This window comes from Siniperca chuatsi, linkage group LG24 (genome assembly GCF_020085105.1).
Source record: "Siniperca chuatsi isolate FFG_IHB_CAS linkage group LG24, ASM2008510v1, whole genome shotgun sequence".
Lineage (NCBI taxonomy): Eukaryota > Metazoa > Chordata > Actinopteri > Centrarchiformes > Sinipercidae > Siniperca > Siniperca chuatsi.
The window spans coordinates 8,300,011-8,318,570 of record NC_058065.1 but is presented as its reverse complement, the minus strand read 5'-3'; the positions used below and the strand labels follow the sequence as shown (position 1 = coordinate 8,318,570).

The following is an 18,560-nucleotide window of genomic DNA, read 5'->3' as shown; positions in this document are numbered from 1 at the left end:
CTTCAGATTATCTAATTGATGATACAAAATCTGATTATCAGACAGACAGAAAACCTGAGGAAGCTTTTTTTTATTAGTTTTGCTGCATGTCTGCTTTTATCACCTCGGTAAAATAAACACTCAAAGTCCATGTGTAAATAATCAATAGTGCTGCTTGTAGTTGAATTCCTGAAATGTATTTTGAAAGACAGGACATCTGAGGAAAAAAAAAAAGTAAATTATCTGCCCAGCACATGACAGCAATGATGGCAGAAAGTATGTCACCCTGAAATGAAAACGATAGGCCAGGACATACGAGAGGCATGAAGTCTCAGCTGACTTCTCGCTGAGTGGAAAATCTAATTACAAGACCCAATATCTCAAGTGTGCACACTGGATTTATTCCAAAGCAGCAGCTATCAGGTGACCTCCTTCCTCCTCAAATGAAAAATTCTTTGGTCTCTAAAATGTCAAAAAATGGTGAAAAATCTCCAGTATTATTTCCAAAAGCCCAAGTTGAAATATTCAAACAGCGTGTTTTGTTTGACCAACTGTCCAAAACCCAAAGAATTTTTGTTTTTTATCATAGAAGATGAAGAAAACCAGCAAAAAAAGCTTCGTTTAAGGAGCTGGAAACAGATCATTTGTTGGCTTTTTGATTAAAAAATGAAAGCTAAAAAAGCTAAGCAAAGGGGAGGAGGAAGAAGAATAAATAGAAGAAGGAAATATAGGCATCACAGGTACAGGGTCACATACATGTATGAATAAAAGATTGACAATAATACGAGAATGAATAAATAGGCCAATTTAAAAAGGAAAGCTAATATATGCCTGTTTCTCTTGTAATGAATAATAGTTTTATAATGAGAAATGAATGAGAATATTCAATAAATAATTCGTTTGGAGGGTTTTAACAAGCCAATTGTTGCTCATATAATATTTAAACAATAATAAACTTTATTTATATAGCACATATAGCATTACAATGTGCTTTACAAAGATAAAAATAGTCAAGTAAAAGAACAACTTATAATACCAAAAATTGTAGAAGTGGGTTTTTAAAATAGATAAATAGCCTGTTAATCTTAGAAATAGGCCTTTGTGTGTTTAGTAAACAATGCAGCAGCGTAACAAGTGTACATGTGTCAGTGGACTACTACACTGTCCAATGAGGGGAGGGCACTTCCCTTTACGATGCAAATACTGACCTGGTATTTCCTCTCTGCCCACTGTCCCCACTGCTGCACCAGTGCAATGCCAAGGCTGCAACATTAGCAAGATAGTTTTCCCATTTTCATAACCCTTAAGTGGGGAAAGCTGTCGTATTTTTTTTTACTCTTCTTTCTTTTCTTTTCTTGAGCAAGTCGCAGCGGTTTTTCAGACATGCCTAACATCGTGCTTTTTAGCGGGAGCTCCCATCACGACCTGTCCCAGAAAGTGGCTGATCGGCTGGGACTGGAGCTGGGGAAAGTGATAACGAAGAAATTCAGCAACCAGGAAACATGGCGAGTAGATTTTTAATTTGTATACGACGCTTGTTGTTCTCTGGGCGTTTGACAGTTGCACGTTTAAAGCATGAGATGCACATTTTTGTTGGTAGAGCGGATAGCTGTTCGTGTTGCTTCAGCCTCGGTATCACGTGGGTAGGTTAGCTTGAAGCTAACAATAGTTTACTATTCAGCGGGCAGCTACCAGCTACACGTGACTAGCTAGCCACATGTAAACACACCAGGCTAGCAAGCTAACTTCTGTGCGTCCTTTATCGGACAGCTTTGCTAGCTTGGTAATAGTAAATTATTTTCGTTGTTTTTAATACGTATGTCTACTGGGTTTGTAAACGTTCAAACGAACCCGAATGGCGGAAGCAGAGTAGTTGTGAAGTAACGTAACGTTATGTTTTGTTCGCTGCGTATCATGCTAACAACGCTAACGTTACGTCTGTTTCCCGTGTGATGGGTGATTAGGGAGGAGGCGCAAAGTGTCGAGCCAACTTCTAAACATGTGTTGCAAAGTGTTACCCCAAGCCCATCCTGTTAGTCTCTACAATGTAGATTAACGCTACATACGAGAAGGGGAGCTGCTTATTTTATTGCCCCGGTAAAATGTTAATCCTGCGCTAGAAATCTGCTAGTTTTGAAGTGGGAATAGATTGTTACGGGTGTACAAAATTTGACGTGACAGCTTAACGAGCTAGCTGGATCCTGTTAGCTGGCTACAGCCCTGAAACCTGTGGATGTGATTAAATTAATACAGACGTTGATAAACCTGATGAAACACTGGTTTAGGTACCACTTGTATTCTATTTCTGCCATAAAAGAAGAACGATAAGCTAGCTTACTGTCATTTACCATGAATTTACGTTAGCTAGCTAACTCCAGACGATAATGTGGCTCATTGCAGTTACAAGCATCTGACAGGGTTAGACGCACTAAAATAAACTTCAACCATAGCACTCACTTAGACAAAGCTATTAAATGTCAAATATTGCCTCTAGGCTACACTAAGGATAACTTGCAGCAGCCCTCCAGTTAAATAAGAAAACGTTATTTATAGGTAGTTCTCATTACTGCCTGTTTTGCAAGGGAAGATAACTCCCCAGTGCTTAAATCACATGCACTTAATTTGTGATCATTTCCAAAGCCAAGCTGACCATTAGTTGAATCACTGTCTGCATGCTGGCAGCTAGCCAGCATTTAATATTAGCATTTCAAAGGACTTTTACTACTTTTGCTGCCTGGTTTTGAACAGAGTTAGTTAAGAACGTGTAGCTTGTTTGAACCCTTCTGCAGGAAGACCCTTTGGCTTCATGCTGCCCTGTTTGCTTGTCTTTGTTGACCCGAACTCATCACAACGATGTTTGTTCGATGCAGCTTTAAACTTGGCATTTGTCTGAATGTATTTGTGGCTGAGGATATGATCATTCGGCTATCTAAGTGCCTTTTATTGTGTTTGATTCAGTAATAAGAAACCATGCATTGCCTTAACGTATTTTGTAAACCTGTGGTTCAGTGAGCACGGCAGTAACATTGTCAGAGTTGGATTTCATTCCCGCTGGGGTTACTCGCTATATTGTAATGCACTCTTGATAAAAGTAACCGGCATCCGCCAAACGTCATGTTGTTTCGTAATCTTTCCTTTGCATGAGAACTAAACACACTACAGTTTCCCCGATTAGACAGGGTCAGAGTTTGTAGAGGTGTCTCTACCCCCTTTATCCCCTGTAAGACCCTGTCTGCTGGTGACCCACAACTTTAAAATCCAGGGACAACTAATGATCCATGCTGAGGTTTCTCTGTAGGGAACACAGCTGTTTGAGCGACACTAAGTGCAAAACAAAGATTATTTTCTCATCCTCACAGACTAACAGGGAGTGAGAACGGTACGCTAATAACGGCTCTTCTCACAGCCCCGACACAGGTTGTGACCAGGTGACTTGCATAGGTCAAGGACCAACGCAGAGGGCGCACTTTTTGTTTGTTTGCAAAGGGAGTAATGTCCAAATAAATATTTTATTGACACTACCTTGTTTTGTGTCTGAGCATAATTGCTCTAGTTTAAGACAGTGATCCAGATTTATAGTTTAAATATCCAAAATTTTAATCAAAGATGGCAGGGCTGTGACAGAGGACAATTGATATAAACTGATAAAAACAGTACATTTATGAAGATGGAGAGTATTGAAAAGAAAATAAGCCTACACTGGTAATATGTCCCAGATGTGGCTGTTCTGCTTTGTCTTTTCTGTGTGTGGAAGACGTCACTTTTTGTTTCCTGTTTTGTTCCTGTGTTGTGCCACCTTGACTGCTGTTTAATTTTAGCATCTTTGACAAGAAATATTTAGCTCAAGGTGGTGGCTGTCCATCCTGAATGCCTGAACATACAGTTTGTACAATTTTGCCTTTTCTGTCAAACTCAAATTTCTTTTGGCTCAAGAAATGTGTAGAGGATGGCGATGCAAAGCTGTGATCTGCACCGGCATCAAGAAAGTGTTTGAGGTTACCAGCAGACTTCCATTACTGATTTACAGAGCTATATACAGTAGTATGTAATGGTGTAATACAGTCTGCTGATATGAATAAAATACAGCTGCAATTAACTATTATTTTCATTTTCGGTTAATCTGCTGATTATTTTCTTAATTAATTGTTTGATCTATAAATGATAAAAGCCCAAGCTGATGTCTTCAGATTGCTTGTTTTATTTGACCAACTGTCCAAAATCCAAAGATATTCAGTTTATGATGACATTAAACACCGGAAAAAACCTAAAGAAATTCAATTTCCTAACAAATGAAGCAGATCCTCACAATTAAAAGCTGGAGCCAGAAGCTGTTGGGCATTTTTGCTGAAATAATGACTTAATTGATTATCAAAATAGTTGCAGATTCATTTTCTGTAGATCAATTATTGACTAATCATTTTAGCTCTAGAATAAAATCTTAGCTGATCTTAGGGATTTAGGTTTGGGTATTGAACCTTAATACTTTTTCGGTACTGACCAAAATGTGTCAATAGCACAGAGAAGGTTGCCATTGACTGCTGATCAGCTAAGTAATATTGTTTACTTATTCTCTGAACAGAGAGTCCCTGATTTATATAATAACTTTTCTAGTTTTAGACTATTTTATTTAGAGTTTTTGTGCAGCCCGTATGTGTTTTTTAAAATTAAGCATTTGAGAACTTTGGTCTGCTTTTTATTAAAAAAAAGAACAGGTTCATTATTCTCAAAGTAAGGAATCTATTGTTTTGGTATATATTGTTCATGGAGCTGAAACAATTAGTCGATTAATCGATTAGTTGATAGACTCTTTTACTTGTTTGAGTTACTTTTCAAAAAGAAAAGTCAAACATTTGTGTGCACCAGCTTCTCAAAGTGTGAGGATTTTGGCTTCTATGATAGTAAACTGAATTTGGGTTTTATAGATAAGACAATTCATGGATTAATTGAGAAATAATTGGCAGATTAATAGATAGGAAAATTATCTTTGTTTGCAGCCCTAGTTGTAAATTGTGTCCCCAGACGATCTCCTAACATTGTTGCCTTTGGTTGCCAGTTTTGCTTTTACTTTGAAAAACGTCTCTGATATTTTTATGTTTGTCTTTTTGTCCAGAACCTTTGAGCATGCTATAGTACAAGTTTAGACAGTGTGAGAGGCAGCCTTTATTTGCAGCAAATCACTACCTTTGCAGACGGATTCTGGCTGATTTGTAAGTGCTGGCCTTTCTTAAAAAAACTGCAGGCCTTGTGACTGCACAGACAGGCCCGACTCACCCTTTACAACTGTACACGTGTCCAGTGATCACATGACTTGAGGCCGGGGGGGGGCTGGCCGCGTCCCACAGAAGAATGTTTCACACACATGCTGCCTGCTTCAGCTTCACTGTCTGTGGCAGGTTGACAGTGTGTGTTTGGCCCAAACTTGTTTCTTAAAATTCAAGGCAGCTCTGTCATACATAACTTTATACAGGTTTTGTACAGTCAAAGCTGAGTGTGTGAACACTCACTGCTCAAATGTATCACTGGAGCTTAATAATAAACTGTATGACATTGGAATATGGGAAGGATTGTTGCAAAATGTTAACACTGCTGTCTAGAGATGGTCAAAGTTTAAAAGTAACTAGCACTGCAAAGGGATTTCACAATATGGTGGTCATTCTGTCATTGCTTGTCAATAAAGGTTTGATGAAGTCATTCATTTAAACACAGGCTTTTCCAGGCTCACGTCAGCCTGAAACCTTTTCTCTTTAGTCTGACTCTAAAGCTGACATGTTTCCCTTCTTGTTGTCCGAACAGTGTGGAAATCGGGGAAAGCGTGCGTGGCGAGGACGTGTACATTGTGCAGAGCGGCTGTGGGGAAATTAACGACAACCTAATGGAGTTGCTAATCATGATCAACGCCTGCAAGATTGCCTCCTCGTCCCGTGTCACCGCTGTCATCCCCTGCTTCCCCTATGCCCGGCAGGACAAGAAGGACAAGGTAGACACACACACACATCGTCCCTCCTAAATCCAGTTGTGATATTTCAGTTTGTACTCTATGTTGCTGGACATTTACTGTCTATCCTGTCCTGACTTATTTAACTACACCTACTTCAACTTTTATTGGGATAAAAACATTGAGTGTTGTATTATACTTAAAGCAGAAATACTGCTTTGGAAATATCTCTAAATTAAAGAACCTCCCTAGTATTCAACTATAACTTCTCCTGTGGAGGCTGGTGTGTAAACAGATAATGAATGACAATATAGTAAAACGGTTGTAATAATATAAATGTCTTCACAGGAGAAATTATAATTGCTGTTAAATACTGTACATTAATAAACACTTATAATGTCCCACACCGGCTTCCAAGTGTGTTATAGTTTGTTATTAAATATGTATTCAATGTTTATATACTGCTTATACATGCTAAATGGGGGGTTAAAGTAAAGTGTTAATAAAATATGGCAAAACAAGTCATTGTGGCTCCACCTTTAAAATGAGTTATTGGAAGTTAGTATTTCCCCCGCAGCACTGCAGGTTGACACGTTAACTAACTTTGCAGTGATGTATTGACAAGAGTACTCACAGGCACGTATTACTGCAGCGCTCCGGTTTGCAATTTGAGCTGTTTGCTGCTCTCGGAAAATCAGAAATTGACACATCAGACATTACAGCAGGCTGAGAAACTGGTTCACTCAACCTGCTCATCTTGTTAATCATTATCCTGTGCTGCCTCAGTTGTTTATGTAACTACGACAGCAGGTCAGGTCTATAAGAAGCAACAAGAGAGCTGCGGTTTTCCACTAGTTAGCACCTGGAGGGAATTTTACAATGAGGTTTCTCTTCTTTGCCTGCACTTAAGCGCAAGTTATATAATAATTAATTAAAGCAAAATCTCATTTTGCTCACATGAGGGTGTAACATGTGAGGGTCAAAGCTCTGCAAACACTTTGGCTTACCTCATCGACATGTTGACCTGAGAGTTACAGGGACGTTTTCCAGATAAAGACTTCACTTTGTAAAACGTGCCACTTGCAGGCTTCCTGCAGGACTGTGTTTTATTTGGGAATACAATGCAAAGTCCACTTCACATCCTGTCAATATTGTTTAAATTAAAAAAATGTGGAGTTTAAAACTGTAAAATTGTTCAAACATGTTTTCCTAAAAACATATTTGTTGGAGTGCTTAGAACAGATTTGCAAATTTTTCCCAAACAGAAAGCAAAAAGATTTAACAATGACTTTTGACTGAGCTGCAAAATGTGTTTCACATGGATAATTTATCAAATCCTGACAACTAAAGTCTTATCACTGTGATAAACCTCTGTTTATCCTGTTGCAGTAAGCGTCTAGTCAGCCTGAATGTCCAAACTCTGAGCACTCACACAAGCACGGCTCCGCCATCATCTCCAGGTAGTCGAGTGTTTTGTCAACAAGCCCTGAGGCTCGCTGCCTGACGTGTACATCTTTGCCGTGTTTGCTTTTCTTAAGTGAACAGGCCTGTGGCGGCAGCAAGGCCTAAATCTTTAGAGTGGCTGACCATAATGGAAAGGTCACAGGTAAAGTTTGGCCATGGCTACAAGTCGTGACAAAATGTCCTTGAGTAAAACAAAGCTGCCTGATGGAGCTCAAGGCAGTTTATTTTTACTTTTCTTAGCAAAAGGAGGCTGAAAAACACTTAATGTCAAATTCAGAAGAATTTTAGAGACCTTAAAGGAGCAGTGTGCAGGATTTAGTGGCATCTAGCAGTGAAATTGCAGTTTGCAACCATTTGAATACTGCTCGCACCACCCTCCCCTTCCAAGCGTGTAGGAGAAACTACATGGAAGCAGACCCGCTCCCTCTGTAGATATAAACGGCTTATTCTAAGGTGATGAAAACACAACAACTCTTATTTTCAGGTGATTATACACTAATGAAAACATACTTATAAATGTTCTATTCCATTTCTGACAATAGCTCCTCCTAAATGTCACATACTGGACCTTTAAGTGACTGGGAGTTGAAATCAATTTCAAAATGCACTACAAGTTCACCTAAAATGATTTTGACAGTGGATTTGCATTACAAAAAAAAGGGAATTCCTTCTGTTTTTTTTGTTTTGTTTTTTTTTTTTTAAGTTTCAATGTTTTTTTTTTCTTACTTACTTATCTCAAGCGACTGTGTCTTGATGCTTGTCCCAGAGTCGAGCACCCATATCAGCCAAGCTGGTGGCCAACATGTTGTCTGTGGCCGGCGCCGACCACATCATCACCATGGACCTCCACGCCTCACAGATTCAGGTTAGTACACAGGGTTTTACAGCAGATTCATTGTGTAAGTGTGTTAATGGGTCAAGTAGACGTTAAAGTTGGTAGTTGAAACTACTAAACATGTCCATTTATATGAATTATTTTGTATTATTATGAGGCAACTTGACAATACAGTAAAACCCATCGGAGTCCCCCCGATGGCCAAAATGGAAGTTCAAAGCTGTTTGAACTGCTAGCTTAGCTTAGCTTAGTTTAGCGAGGCTTCAGCAGATGCAGCAGTGGAGAGAGACAGAATATAGGGTATGAATGAGTGGTAGGGAGAATGTAAATTTGCCCCAAACACTTTAACACTGATCGACAATGTTAACTTCTAGCTTAGTTGTAGTTGTTGTTGTTGTAGAATTAGTATTTCTACTACTACTCTTTCTCGCTCTCAATCTTTCCATGTCCTTTGCAAATTACAACTCCATGCTGTCCACACTGATAACAGTTGATCTCTGCATTCATGTCAGGGCCTGGGGGGTTTGGAAGGCGCAATTGGGGGGTTGAACATGACCTTACCTTGTAGTTCGGGGGCAGAGTATTCCAGGAAATGCCATAGATATTTCACAATTTTTTGGATAATAGCATCTGTTGTAATGAACACTACAGACTGGGACCAGGATCAATCGATAAAGTATAAACGATAAAGTATAAACACATGAAGTTGTGCTGTGTGATTTGTTTTTTAAAAAGTGGATTAGGAAAAGTTATCTCAATCTGAAGGTGGCATAATATTTTCATTTTATTAAAGATGTCTGGATTGAGTCACAGTTGTGCTACATACCTGTATTTCCTGGGCTGACATTTGTTTACACCTACAATTTTAGTCCATTAGCTACTGTTGTCGTCTGTGGAAAAGAAAAATAACTAACTTTGCTCTGTTGTGTGTGTGTGTGTTTTTTAAAGGGCTTTTTTGACATCGCTGTAGACAACCTTTATGCAGAGCCTGCTGTTCTGCAGTGGATCAGAGAAAATATTCCAGAGTGGAAAAACTGTATCATCGTGTCTCCAGATGCCGGTGGAGCAAAACGGTAAAATACAGTGAGATTACAGGGACTCAGTGATACCTAACAGCGGCTCATAGGCATCCAAGAGATAATGTGTTAAATGGCACTACATACTTACTGCAAAGGTTCAGTACTGCCTTGGATATTGTAATCTGAATAAGCTACAGACTAAAATTATTGTGGTGTGACAGATTATGTGTAAATGTGAGTCCTGTGTAAAGCATCTGATTCAATTCTGAGCTGCTCAACAGTGGTGTTCATATTAGGAGAGTTTCTTTAGATAATGCTTGGTTTACAATGATAACATTTTGAAGACAAGCTTCAGTTCATTGCCAGTTCTCAACGTCAAATCGAGAGGATTACAATGAAAGTATAGAGGTCATCTTGTTTGACGAGCAGTCAAAGGTTTAGTCCGTGTCTAATGGGTCTTTCTTCCTGTCGTCTGTCCAGCGTGACGTCCATCGCAGACCGTCTGAACGTGGACTTTGCCCTCATCCACAAAGAGAGGAAGAAGGCTAATGAAGTGGACCGCATGGTGCTGGTGGGTGACGTCAAGGACCGCGTGGCCATTCTGGTCGACGACATGGCCGACACCTGCGGCACCATCTGCCACGCTGCAGACAAGTCAGTATCATTTAAATCCTTTCATTTTTCATTCTGTCTGTCATTCTGTCTGTGAAGTGTGGTGTACAAACTGAAACAGCTTTGCAAACGAAGGGCAGAGCTTTTATCTGAATTGAAATTGGGATCACAGTTTAAGTGTTGTGTGCAGACTTTTGCACAAGGATGTGGTGACTGCAGCATATTAACATTAAACTGATAAGGAGCTTTTATCAGTTGAGATATTGCAACACCTTTTGAAACATTAAAGAAATCAGCTCGTCATGAAAACTTTACAGAAAGCTTGGAGGAAAAAAGACATTGGTTTTACATACTATGAAGCAATTAATACATTTATTTTCCCATTCACCTAAACTGTTGTTATTTCTCCGTTAGGCTGATTGATGCTGGCGCGATAAAGGTCTACGCCATCCTTACGCACGGCATTTTCTCCGGTCCAGCCATCTCTCGCATCAACAGCGCCCCGTTCGAGGCCGTGGTGGTGACCAACACCATCCCACAGGAAGAGAAGATGAAGGCCTGCCCGAAAATACAGGTACACAGCGTACACAGCGCACACACATAAACACACTATAAGTTTCTGCCCTGAATATGTGCCATGTGTTTGTTTTCAAGGCTGTACCAACACTTGAGCAACTATTACAACAATAGTTTAATTTAACTTCAAATACCTCAAAATGTACTCCATAGAACGACTTAGTGCCCTAGTGTTGCCTCAGCTGTGTGTTCAGTTGTAAATTAGTTTTTGATTAAAGCTGTGTGTTTGCGTAGTTGACCATGGACGCATTTACACCTGCATGAACATGTGTTTTTCTCATCCAGATAATGTATCTAGATACATTTTAATGCCAGGTGATGTTTCATGAGTAAATCTACTGTAGAACTATAACAGCTGGTGCAAACATTAAAATGTTAATAATGCATAATATCAGGTTGACAGAAACGATCACTAGCCTACGTTTGCTGCAGTCCAGTTTCAGAGAAGCGCTGCTATTTAAATATCCCAAAATCGCAGATTTGCCTCAGAAGACTTTACAATCTGTACAACAGCTTGACAGGGCAACCTCCCCCCCCCCCAGAAAACCTCTGTACTTAAAAGAAAGGAAGAGGGCTCCCTTTTCCAGGACGGATAGACATAATACAGAAACTTTAATAGTAAAATTACAATATGGAGAAACAAGGTTTTATTTTCCTCACATGTCGAACTTCATGTTTCTTCCAGGTCATCGACATTTCCATGATCCTGGCGGAAGCAATCAGGAGAACCCACAACGGCGAGTCAGTGTCCTACCTCTTCAGCCACGTACCCTTGTAAAAAACGAGAGAGGGCAGCCTCCCCAGCCCCCTCTCTCCCCCCGTTCAGGCCACTCGGCTGGCACTTTTTGCCACATATTCTCCAGAACGGCCCGAAAAACAGGGCCTGATGGTTTTTTGGCCAACCCCATGTGACTGTTTAAAGGTCATGCCCACACATTGTCTTTGACATTTTCACCCAGGAGACAGACCGAAATATCACTTCCTTCTCTGAAGACCAACTTTGTATTTATGAGTATCGCTTTTATTTTTTCTGTCGATCTTTTTCCTTATGTTTTAGTTTCAATCTTGCCAACCTTGAACACCCGAGGCCTGGCCTTCACTTTAACCAAAGGGTCCATTATATAACATTATGTCATGTCAATATGTCATGTGATTAGAAATATTTTGGCCCTCTCTGCTTCACAAAGTAATAACAATAGTTAATATGAAAAATGTGCACACATCCCCCATCCCCACCCCCCCAAGTGTTGCTTTAACAGCTGCTAAAAGTATTAAAATAATATAGCCTAACCCTTAACTAGCTTAATGCCATATTGATTGTAATAGTTTATGCTTACCACTATCATCAGGACACATACAGTAGCTTAAAAGCTGCACCACAAGTGGAAGTGTGTTGACACAAACATGAGTAAAACACAATAGAGAACACGCCTTTTTTTCAGGGTTTTTTGGTGAGTCATGAATGCATCTTATCTCTGCAGCGTCATTTCTCCCACAATAAATTGCCGTCAACCTTCTCCTTTGATACTTGTAATCGTGCTAAAAAACTATAAAATCTAGTGACAACTGTCCAAACTCTGATAGGTCTGTTGTTGATTAAAAGTGTCTAACATGAGGTGTGGTGGGTGCTTTACCCATGTTCCAAAAGGTCATGAAAACAAATTGAGCCCAAAGCTTAATTATAGTGTTAAGATTTCAACCATGATTTGTCTTACAAATGGTGTAATTGTCATCACAGCTGTAATGGGCCACTTTAGTTTGAATGAGGCAGGTTTCACTGTTTGCCTGTAGGTGGATTAAAAAAAGTTGGTGGAAAAGCATGATTACATTTTTTTTTTTTATATGTAACACTTCGAGCTGTTTCTTTGACAATAAAGCTTTGACAATGGCTTACAAGTTCACTGTTGTTTGTTTTTTATCAGTAAATTTAAAGGGACATTACAGCAATTTAGCATTGTATTTTCTAAAAGTTGAGGGACTTGTGAGACAGATCTTTTAAAATTGTTAAATCAAAGCAGTAGACGCTGAGATATCGAGACTTTTACTCCCTAGTATCTCCGGAAATGCTGCGTCCTACACTTCCCATAATGCAACTCAAATACGTCTCTTCGCAAGGTTAACATCTTTCAATCTCCACATCCCCAGTTTATCATGTAGACCTTCTGTTAAAATGTATTGTCTCCAAGTCCAAGCTGAGATAACCCATAGTGACATCACTATGACATCATCAGGGTTATTTTCTCAGACTTAGAAAGCTGCTCTGGAGTCACAGACGATATACAGCTGTTTTCACAGGTTGATTAGCTACTATGACAGTAAATTGACATTTATGTGTAAACTAAGTGGAGTTTCCTTTTGTTCAGTATATGATAAATCAATCGGTACTCTCATTTTGGTGGCTCTTAGCCTTGATTTAGCACATAATGATTCTGAGCTTGAGGGTAAACTAAACAAAATACAAGATATGGCTGAAAGCCCTGGAAAAATTGCAGTTAAGTGGACCTTATGTAAAGATTTTTTTTTTCTTGCCAAACCACTAAGTTATCTGAAACACATTGAAATGATTTGTTTTGTTGAAATACTTGATGAATTGCAGTGGTGGAAATTGTACATAATTCCAGTTTTCAGGTACTTGAGTATTTCCATTTTCTGCTACTTTACACTTTTAGCTTTTGCACAATATCTGATAGCAGGAGTTGCTAGTTACTTTTCAGATTAAAATTTTACATGAAAAAACATACGTTGAGTTTATTAAATACAATGCACTGTTAAAGATTTTGACCCCGTACAAAGAAGCAGTTGGGGCCCCGTGTCATGTTTTCAGAAGTCTACGAGTTGTAAGCAGTTTGACCAAAGAGGCATTTCCCCTCTAAACTTCTCCACTGGTTTCATTTACATAACTGTTTGAGGCTCAAAGAGGTAAAATTGGAGTTTCAATGCAGGACTTTTACTTGTAATGGACTAATTTTACATTATTGTTTTGGTATTTACTATTATTATTCTTCCATTAATAAATTGTCTGTAGTTCAAACAGCAGCTCAGTATTGATGACGTTTGACTCATCTGAGGTCAAAGGTCATGGTCAGCTACATCCTACACAACTTGCCTGAAGCTGGTAGGGATTCAGGGTTTTGCACTTTATGGCAGATGCTTGAAAATTTACAGTCTTGAGCTCAGAACTTGTGTGTGGTAAAAGTCTAAAATGATGACACATTTGGAGAAACGTATCATATGGCTGATCTTATCCGAGCCCTTAAGGGAGTGATGCATGAAATGATGACGCTCTTAAGAGGATGAACGTTAAACTGCCACCAGGGGGAGCCCTTTCTACATTAATGTGCAGCCAGAGCTGCTGCAGGCAGATACAAGTAATGAGGAGAAATAATGTGCCATTGAAGTCACAAGAGAGTCATTTTTAGATCAAATGCAGTTGAACTAATGGTGTCGTGTAACTAAAACAGCTACAGTAATGGTAAACAGAAGGCTAGGGTACCATGCTGACATAAAACAGAGATAACATAAAAGGTGGAGTGAACCATTTGGCACCACACGGCTACTGTAGCGCATAAAACACATTAAATGGGTTTATTGACATTTCTGTCCTCTGGGAGATGATAATATGAGGCTTCTTTCAGGGGTTTCAGTGTTTGGTTTCAGCATGAGGATGCAGGGTTTGGGCCTCTCCAGCAGGGGGATACGGAGGACGGGAGCTGGTGATGTCAGATGTCATTAGCATATTTCTGACTATATCTGATGCTTGCGCGAGGACGCGCCATTACTGCTGCAGCGCACTGACCAGAGATCTTCCAGCCAACAGCCGAAACTCTGGTAAGCCCCAGTCAACAAATGATTTATATTATTTGAGCTTTACTGACTGCAGCTATCAATAAGAGCGTGAAACTAAAGATTACTGCGAGGAATGAGCTCCAGGCGCTGTGAAAAGATGTGCCAAATAGACAACCGGGGACAAAAGAGGAGATAATTTGGGGTTTAAGTGAACGCAGCTTGTCCTTGTAATTTTAAAAGCTCATAACAGGGCGCAGTGTGGCAGCATGGCAGGCACGTCTTTGTCTGAAGCGCACACATTCATGCATATCAGCCTGTTTCCTTTGTGGTCGAGCTTCATGCGCCTAGTTCCCTTTTTATTAAACTGATCGTTTAGCGCGTTCACGGCGTCTTATTAAGATAGGAGCACGCTTTTTATATTTTTTGAGTATATTTTGAAATTGTGAAGTTGAACTTGGATTTCAAGACCAAGATGACCGTGCAAAACGCCAATCTGGGCGGTGGTTCCTTCAGATTGCACCCCAAGGGGAGAAGTACGTGACAAGTGAATTTGCGGATGTTGCACGCCTTCCATGTGGAAAGCTCCTGCGTGGACACTCATAAATCAATATTTTACCTCCTAGAATACGATTTTATTACTCCTAATGTAGTTTTCAAAGAACACTCGCACAGAAGATACGCTTCATTTATTATTTTTCCCTCGGTCTGCTCAGTATGGGGACTCATTGTTATGTAAATGTCGGGTTTGAACGCCTTGGTCTGGCTTCATTGTCTGGAGCAGCCTGTCCCCTGTGTGCAACATCCCGGGTTACGTGTTGGATAACGGGATGGCTGGCAGTCAAATCACGCTGGGCAGAGCCGCAGGCGAACAAAAGAAGGCGGACGCAGCCGCGCACATTAGAGGGAAAAGTAGTCTGCGGTTGCGCATGTAGACGAGTTCAACTGAACAACTGAATTTTGGCCACTGAGATTTAGGCAACGCCCTTCCACTGATTTTTAAAGTCAGGATAAACCACATGCTCCAGTGGTTTATGCTTAAAAACCCCCCACTAAGATTGCAAGAGCCTAATAAATACAGGCTACATATTAATATATTGTGTAATCATTAATCATTCGGCCTAGCTGTTTTCTTGAAGCGTACCTGCAGTGTCAGCTTTAATGCGTACTCCTGAGGGGCCGTTAGATATCTGCTCTCTGTTAAACTGCCTGCTCACTTTCTCATCTCACAGACCCTCTGCAACAATGAGCGACAAGCCCGACATTTCAGAAGTGACCAGCTTCGACAAGACCAAGCTGAAGAAGACAGAGACGCAGGAGAAGAATCCCCTGCCTACAAAAGAGGGTAAGGCTCAATTCCTGCAGTGGGGGGGGGCACACTTTTCCTTGGCTGTTTCTATGCTGTCTACCAACACTTATAGAAAATGGAGCTTGACACAGTATGGTCTTTATCCAGTTTCAGTGGGACTCTAATATCTCCTTCCTCTCTTCCCCTCCAGTGATCGAACAGGAGAAGGCGTCGGAGACATCGTGAAGCCCCTCCCTCCCGTCATGCACTGTACACCCCCCTTCTCCCGCATTGCCTTGTTTTCAGTCACTTCTCTTAGCTGTATAACTTTGTAACCGAAATTATGAAACGACAACAATAACCAAGCTGCACAGCCTGTGGACGGATGATGCCTTCGCCAGTGCAGTCGGCCCCGTCCCCTCAACAAATAGGTCTGCCACATTAAACACCTTCATGCTCGTCTTCCTGTCCGCGGAGATGAGGAGGATTAGTCTGAGTCGGAGGGGTGGGGGCTGGACTGCAGGAGGTGCGCGTCTCTTCTTCAACACCACCTTAACTACCATCGACGTGCGGCGCAGAGGCCTAAGGGACGGGGCGTGGCCTGCTTCCCAGGAAGCTCATCAGCGTCTCACCACCGACACCCAACTTCCTGTGTGGCTGCTTTTGCGCCAAAGCTGAGGCGTCGAGCTTTTTTTTTTTTGGTTTGTTTTTTTTTTTTGATTTTTCGTCTTCTAATTTTCGGAAATGCACAACTTTGTTTGTATGCTGGCCAAAATGTAAATGCCCCAAAAATGGATACTGTTGTCTATCACAATGTTTTCTTTTTGTATGTACACGAGGATAAAATGTAACTGATTCCATCTAGATCTGGGAGATGCTCAAATGGACCTTATTTACGGTTAAATTGTAACGCCCTTTTGTCAAGAGTGATTCGGGATAGCTTTTGTGTTACAATCTGTCTCTGAATTGTCTCAAATGAGGAAACGGTTAAAAAAAATACCGGTAAATTGATTCCATGTGTTTGCTTTCAACAGTAGATCAAAATTCTTTGGAGTTCCAGCAATCATGTTACTCTGCCACACACCATTACCAGAAATGGAAAACCGTGAAATGTTGTAATAAAAAAGGATTTGTTACTAAAGAATTGTACTGCAGAGTGCTTTGATTTTATTTTTTTTTTCTGGCATTGCCCCACTCATCAGGTGTATTCACTGAACCAACATTGCAGCACATTTTTATCACATCTTCACACTTCAGAAGTACAATTGGCCTCGTTCTGTTTTTTTTTTTTTTTTTTTTTTTTTTTTTTTTTATATTAGCAAATGTTCAATATATTTATGTAGCTTAAAGTCAGACTGCTCGTCTTACTCTAACCCACTTTTCACACTTAAACTCTCCGGATGCCAAACATCCCTTTAGCGTTACTTACGGGATGAGGCTGTGCACTATTGAAAGGCTTAAACGTCCCCACAGCAGGGGATTTACCAGGAGATGAAGTTTCTCTCCCTGTGTGGGGAGAGAGGCAGGGGAATGAAAACTACTTGTTAGACCACCTGTCAGGAAGGTCTTTTCTGGAAGAGGCTGTGATCACCACGGTCAAGCTCACTTAAAAGCCGGTGATTATTGTAGAGAAACTCAAGCAGTGGAGGAAAAATAATCCTGCAATCCAGGAAGTAGACTCTGCCTACTGAGGAGCTATGATCATTTCAGGCATTAGGTCCTACTAAACTAAAGGCTGTAAGGATTATTTCTTAGCTGTAGCCTCTTAAAAGACTTTAAAAGTCTGTAACATTGGTCGTGTATCTATTATCTGGTTTGATACACTGGTGAGCAGTGGCTTACAGGGCAGCATGTCCTGACCCAGAGTACAGGGTGTAGCCACAGCAGGAGATTTACTCAGCCCTTTGTCCTAAACTGCCTTCGTCCTAAATTGGCCAAAGCCTTAATGTCATTAGCATGACATCGCTGACATTTCCTGTAAATGGCATGCATTACAGCGCCTATATATAATGGTACATGCTTTTATTTAATTGAGATGTGACTGTTCTTTGAGGGAGGAAACCCCTCTTAGGACTGTGATCACCTGGGACATAAATCGACATTTCTAAGCAAGTCAGATGCATCTTTGTTACAGTATTTATTGTATCTTGTTGGTGTGTTTACTGTGGCGGATAAACACAACATTCACAAAGTGTATTTTGCAGGAGAGAAAGCATTATCGACGCTACTCGGCTGTTTCCTACCAGGCCGATGGTGAGACTGATCTCAGGCCACGTAATAGTCTGCAAATCTTACATGTTAGTGTAAGTGGATTGGTGGTAAGTCAGTTGCTCTTAATAAGGCATTAATCTGCACTGAGGAGGAGGGGTAGTGGAGGTTAGTGGGCTACTGCGGAGGAGACTAGGCCAAAGCCTCGCAGGTCCTCCCTCAGATGGGATTAACACCTCCCATCTCCCATTCCTCCCCCTGCCTCTCCTCTGCATGCTGCTCCACACAGGCCTGCATCAGAGCCTCCTGAGAAAGTGACAGAGGATTTAAGGTGGAGCAACAGATGGGGTGGAGTCACTGTCCGGGGGTGTTGAGATCCAACGGGTGTCCTGCCTGGTAACCCATGGCAACAGCTGCTGCTGAGTCATTTCCTGGGCGGTTGGATGCTTGTTATCCTCATGGAGACTGTTTCTCCCTGGCAAGCACTCGTCATTAAACCTGTCCTGTTGGCGTGCTTTGAATACTCAGGAGATGATGAACGCAGCACATTCTGCTCTGTTGTCTGTATTTAGACATATTTGACCATCTGCCTCATGCAGCCTCTTGTCTCCACTAAAGGCATGTCTTTGAAACTGGCCTAATTAACAAGGGATGGATTACTGGATACTGAATGCACACGTGCCATTGTTGAAGCTGCATTAGCAGGTTGGCGCACTATTGGCTTGTGGATCTTTGTGTCCCTGCACTCAGTAGTAACTGATGGACTAGAGGTGGCTAGTTGTGGCTAATTTGTGGCCACAAACACTGATTATAGCCATGCTAACATCTTTAGCAGCTTTAGGGATGGAAATGTTGGTCAGT

The 18,560-nt window shown here is 40.8% G+C and overlaps 2 protein-coding genes across 2 annotated transcripts; both read left to right on the top strand.

The window, feature by feature from the left end:
* Nucleotides 1-1,170: 1,170 nt before the first annotated feature.
* Nucleotides 1,171-12,316, top strand: LOC122872078 (ribose-phosphate pyrophosphokinase 2). The gene is made up of 7 exons (XM_044187780.1): nucleotides 1,171-1,484; nucleotides 5,773-5,956; nucleotides 8,145-8,243; nucleotides 9,162-9,286; nucleotides 9,713-9,886; nucleotides 10,259-10,418; nucleotides 11,106-12,316. Exons 1-7 carry the CDS (start codon nucleotides 1,363-1,365, stop codon nucleotides 11,196-11,198), a joined length of 957 nt encoding a protein of 318 aa, XP_044043715.1. The 5' UTR covers nucleotides 1,171-1,362; the 3' UTR covers nucleotides 11,199-12,316.
* A 1,776-nt stretch (nucleotides 12,317-14,092) lies between these two features.
* On the top strand, nucleotides 14,093-16,635 carry LOC122872079 (thymosin beta-12). Its single transcript, XM_044187781.1, has 3 exons — nucleotides 14,093-14,248; nucleotides 15,436-15,548; nucleotides 15,703-16,635. Exons 2-3 carry the CDS (start codon nucleotides 15,449-15,451, stop codon nucleotides 15,735-15,737), a joined length of 135 nt encoding a protein of 44 aa, XP_044043716.1. The 5' UTR covers nucleotides 14,093-14,248; nucleotides 15,436-15,448; the 3' UTR covers nucleotides 15,738-16,635.
* Nucleotides 16,636-18,560: the final 1,925 nt, after the last annotated feature.